We start from the raw sequence: 5,587 nt of genomic DNA, 5'->3' as shown, positions 1-5,587 counted from the left end.
CAATTGTCATCAGAACATATCTCTGACTATCGTGTCAGATTGAATGAGCTATGAGGCAAAGGGTCCAGATAGTTTTTTGTTTGTTTATTTTCCCTTTCATTTCATGTCTTCATACTGTTTGTTGAAAGTCCAAATCTGTCTTACAAAGTGAATGGAATAAAAAGTTATCCATTAGAGCTGAGCATGTGGGCATATATGTCTAAGTCAAAACCTTTGGGAGGCAAAGATAGGAAGTGCAAACCTTATCTGAAAAAGAATCAAAGCAAAAAGGGCCGGGGATAAGGCTCAAGTGATAATGTACTTACTAAGGGTGAGGTCCCAAGTTATAACCCTTTTACCATGAAAACAAACAGGCAAACACAAAAACAACCATTGGAAAGAAACTAAACCATACCAAATCTGGACTCTTCTACTGTGTAGGTTTGTGATTTGAGAATATCTTCTTCTAACAACATGGGTCAAATACTTTGTTTCTAAAAGACTAGCCCAGATGAGAAACCCGTCTACCTCTGTTACTATCATGGTCCAAAAAACTCACTCAACTGGAGACTGAGGAAGTGTGTCCAGGAGACAGGATCATGTTGCCATTGGTGGGCATGAGTTTCTGGTTACTCACTGATGTCAGATGGCCCGTACAACAGCTTGGATCAAGAAAAGTATATCTGGGACAAAAAAAAATCATAGGGATAAATTTGTTTTTCAATTCTACTTTTTCCAAGGAATCTTCAGAGAAACGAACATAAAGGAACAATCAGTTGAGCTTTCTCTTTCTCATTTCTAAAGACAAGTGGCTGTTATGAAGCTCCTTCCTAATCTCTTGTGTTTGCTTCTGCTTTCTTCACCGAGATAAAGCATTACTAGATGCCGAGCAAGTAGCTTGTGAGTAGGCTTTTTGAGTAAAGAGCCCAAGGTTGAAAAGAGATTACTCAGGGAATAGTAGGAAAGAATCCCCCAAGAGGCTTCCCTGGTGCTGTGCCAGGAAATTCCTTCCTACTTCTATTCTGGGGCTATAGCAGGTCACAGCTTTGGGATTACATTTTTCCCACTGCACTTACTAAGGATATCTTCAGTCACATACTTTTCTACCATGTATCAGCACACAGGCATTCAGCTAGAGAACAAGCCACCCTTATTGCAGGAATGGGTATAAGGCCAGCCAAAGGACTCAGCATTAAAGACAGAGAGGTACTTGGTGTGTCTAGGAAGTGGAGGACCGACCAACTTGAGGTCCAATTTCAAAGGGTTTTAGGGTCTTAAGTGTCACAATTCATGGCTGCCTCCAATTCTGTCCTCATCCCAGACCAAGTGTTGTGAGAATTTGACCAGAGCAGAAATATGGAAGATCAATTCGAGGTGGCATTGATAGAGGTGACTTGCCAAGCTCTAAGATTTTACTCTCTTTTTACAAAAAGGGGTTTGGGCAAGGTAGTCTCTGGGGTCCCTCCAGGGCACACAGGGGTCACTCATTGCCCTCTCAGTCCCAGTCCAGGTCATGCTTCCCCAGGCACAGATGCTCAGGGGCTTGCCCCAAGCAGTGACCACACCTGCTGCATTCCAGGCTACCTGCTACATTCCAAGCTGCACACATCCGTAGATTCTTCACTGTACTCTTCTGCCTATCTGAATTCCAAATTTGTTTCAGACTTGTGTCTACTTTTGCTTTTTTTCTTCTTGGAATCATTCATATTTTATCCCAAGAGGAATGGGGAGCAAGAAATAAGAAATTCCATATGGTTCTGCAAGGTATGCCATTCATAAACTGATCTTTTTATTCAAATATATGTAACATATATAAATCATATAGATTATATATAAGCATATGTAATTATATATGGTATATATATATTAAACACTTATATAATCTATGTCAGAGAAAGAGTATATTATAGAGGTGACAAAAAGTTACCTCTGATTTACCATGTGAACAGTAAAACCTTTGATCTATCCTCAGACATAAATTCTGGATCTTAAAGAGTTCTTCATAATTATCTCAAAGTCAGGAAATACATTGAAATAAGCAAATCATTGGGAGGAAAGGATTCTGAAAAAAGACAGATGAACTGGATGAAAAAAGCTTCTCAGGAAAAACATTTCCTGAAGGAAACTCACTGAGAACCCAGAGCCAAGCTTCTCCCAGCACTCGCGGGAAGCATGTGTGGAGCCTGCAGGATGTAATGTAGCAGTGGACTCCAACACCCACTGAACCGTTCACTCAGTACGGACATGGTTATTTCATTGAACCTTTAAGACTTTACTCAATATCTCTGAACCGGATTCAAAAGAATAGACAGGAAAAAAAAATCTTGCCAGGCATGGAGCAGTGTCTCATGCCTGTAATCCTAGCTACTCAGGAGGCTGAGATCTAAGGATCAAGGTTCAAAGCCAGCCCAGGCACAAAAGAACCTGAGATTTTTATCTCCAGTTAACACCTAGAAAACAGGAAGTGGGGCTTGGCTCAAGGGTAGGTTGGTAGCCTTGAGCTGAAGAGCTTAGCAACAGTGCCCAGGCTGAGTTCAAGCCCCATGATTCACCAAAAAAAAAAAAAAAAAATCTTGAGTTGGGTTTGACCATCTCTCATTATGGTAAATTAGACACAGAGCAATTTTATCCTTTTTTTTTTAACACGCCAGGTTCTTTTTTCTTTTTCTTTTCCTTTAATTTTTTTCTACAAAGCAGCTCATATTAACCTTCACACAGATGCACAGGTGACTCTCTCACAAATGAGCGCTTGCCTATGCAGTTTCCTGTCACTGGACCTAGAAGAGTCTAGATGCTCCACATTATTTGACTCCAGGTATGGCTGGGTGCTCCCCAAGCAGAGTGAAGGACACAAGGAAGAACCTTTCTTGCACCACAACGTCTACTTTGATTTTCTCTGAGGCGCAGACAGGAAATGCTGTTTTGAACTCAAGAATATTTGGAAAATTTACCACAGCTGTTTTAGGATATTCCTGCTAAGTTTGCAAATGAACTGTTAGTCTGTTGTCCATTAGCAAGAACTGTAGATGTTGCAATGATTGTAACATTATTTCAGAAAGTTTAGGTGTACCTTATGGAAGGCACTCCCCTTTCGTTTGGCATTTTCTGTCCTCTATTCTCTTGCATACTGTAGTAAACATTAAAAAAAAAACCAGTCACATAGAACTGTTCAGCATGCTCTCTTTCCAATCTGACTTCTCATGTGGGTGTCTCAGAACTGTAGACAGTTTCTTCTCTTCTTCCTTGCTGCTTTCCAACATTTCATTCTATAATTCCAGTCCGTGAGAAGGCCTGTTCATTCCAAGGCTTTGATGATTCTAGGTTGTGGTAGGATTTAGATAGTATCAAAACACAAACACACACGAGCCACAGACAGAGAAGCATAGGGAATCCCTCAAATACTTCAATGGCTGAAAGTATTTTCTCCGACAGCCTCATCAACAATGACAAGTTCTTCCTAAAACACCACAGCCATGTGGAGAGCACACACACACCTCCCGAGTCACGAGTCAAACAATCATGGGTTGTGATGTTTTACAGGCCTATTGAAAACTGTGTGTCACTACACTGGTATAAAGAACGCAAAGGAATCTCATGATGTGGACAGCTCTGTGTCACTGTGTATGAGTGCCCTCAGGGTGGAGCAGTGCAGAGACACACCTCCACCCATGCTTCCTCTGTGTGTGCCTGTTCATTCTCACTGTGCTGCAGCAGGAAACAGACAAAGGGGGCTGCAGCAAAAGGAAGCTCCTTGCTTTCACACTCAATTCAACCAGTCTGCATTTCTTGATCACAAAATGAAAGGCACCATAGAATTAGCATAAATATGTAAGTTACAAATAATATAAATATATAAATTATATACATATATGTAAAAATGACTGAACACACAATCCTGATTAAGGTGAGAGGACTTTTAGCCCCAGCACTCTGCGCACAGCATCTTTGACCTCCTTATTCCTCAGGCTGTAGACCACAGGGTTCAGCAGGGGCGTGATGACGGTATAGGTCACTGAGATGAGCCTGTCCTGCCCCACGGAACTCTGGGACTTCGGCTTGAGGTAAACAATGGAGGCACAGCCATAGTGGATGATGACCACTGTGAGGTGGGAGGCACAGGTGGCAAAGGCCTTCTTCCTCCCCTCGGCAGAGGCGATCTTGAGGATGGCGGAGATGATGAGGACATAGGAGATGAACACCAGGCACATAGGCAGAACAAGGACACAGACACTGACAATAAAGTTGATGATCTCATTGACAGTGGTGTCTGTGCAGGACAGCTTCAGCAGGGGTCTCACATCGCAGAAGAAATGGGAAATGACAAAGCCATCACAGAAGGGCAGGCTAAACACAGAAGTTACCTGGACAATGGCCATGCCCAGGCCAATTCCCAGGGACCCGGATGCCAAGTAGATGCAGGCTGTCTTACCCATGATGACTGAGTATCTTAGGGGGTTGCAGATGGCCACATAGCGGTCATAGCCCATGGCTGTGAGCAGGAAGCAGTTGTTGATGCCAAATGTTAGATAGAAGAAGAGCTGGGTGGCACAGTCCTGAAAGGAAATAGTCTGCTGAGGGCTGAGGAGACCAAAAAGCATGCGTGGAATGATGGTCACAGTGTAGCAGGTCTCAGAGATGGAGAGCATGCTCAGAAAGAAGTACATGGGAGTGTGCAGGTGACGGTCCAGGTGAATAATGGTGACAATAGTGACGTTACCAGACAGAGTCAGCAAGTACAGTGTCAGGAACACCACAAAGAAGGTCAGCCTGTGTTGCCACTGGAAGCTGGAGAAACCTTCAAAGAGGAATTTGGTCACGAAAGTGGAGTTGAGCTTTGACATGGAGACAGGGTCATGTTGGAAAGAACTAGGGAAAATAAACAAACAGGCACAAAAAACTAGATACGATGTGTGAGCCATTCATGTAAAGCGTGTTCATTTGAACAAGGCTCCAGATAAGTAATGTTCTAGTTTTATGAATACTTCCATGTACTTTTCTTCTCGCCCTCTTCTATGTGATGTAGAATCATTACCTTAGGATGGTAGGGAGGAGCTGATATGGAACAAGTTGTAAGACATTTGTCAGAACAGAGAAACGATTTCATTTTATTGATTATATTATCATTTCTAGATAATTCTACTTCTGTGTTTATAAGGCTTTTAAAAAATGGTTTTCCAAATCTTTCAACATTTGCTATTACTTGATAATACCTTAAAAAAAATCCATCCTGACCATTGAGCATTATCTTCCTGTGGTTTGATTTTACATTTCCAGGCACATTAGTGATTTTTAGTATCCTATTATATATTCAAATTGAAATCATAATCTTAAAATGGTGTGTGTATATTCATGTTGATTGAAGCACTTGATGTATTATATACAAAGGTTATCAAAACCACCTAGACGTCCATAGACCAATGAGTAAAGAAAATGTTTCTTATACAGAGACTAGAGTAACACACAGCAGTATAAAATACAACCTTAAGGAAAATAATTCTTCCACCTGTAACAACTTGGGGGAAACTAGAGGCTCTTAGGTTGTGCATTACAGAAGGATAAATGTATGTTTTTTCTTATATGAGGTTCCTAAAACAGTTGCCTGACAAAA

General features: G+C 41.5%; 1 protein-coding gene across 1 annotated transcript; it reads right to left on the bottom strand.

The window, feature by feature from the left end:
* Positions 1–3,878: 3,878 nt before the first annotated feature.
* On the bottom strand, positions 3,879–4,820 carry LOC150058048 (olfactory receptor 10J3-like). Its single transcript, XM_090339826.1, has one exon. It carries the CDS (start codon positions 4,818–4,820, stop codon positions 3,879–3,881), a length of 942 nt encoding a protein of 313 aa, XP_090195952.1.
* Positions 4,821–5,587: the final 767 nt, after the last annotated feature.

Source organism: Megascapheus bottae, chromosome 10, assembly GCF_031878675.1.
Source record: "Megascapheus bottae isolate mThoBot1 chromosome 10, mThoBot2.hap1, whole genome shotgun sequence".
Classification (NCBI taxonomy): Eukaryota; Metazoa; Chordata; class Mammalia; order Rodentia; family Geomyidae; genus Megascapheus; species Megascapheus bottae.
Note: the sequence above shows the minus strand (reverse complement) of the source record. Positions and strands in the feature narration are given on the sequence as shown.

Excerpts from the sequence above, each read along its gene's own strand:
- LOC150058048 (XM_090339826.1), bottom strand. The coding sequence starts at position 4,820 with ATGTCAAAGCTCAACTCCACTTTCGTGACCAAATTCCTCTTTGAAGGT.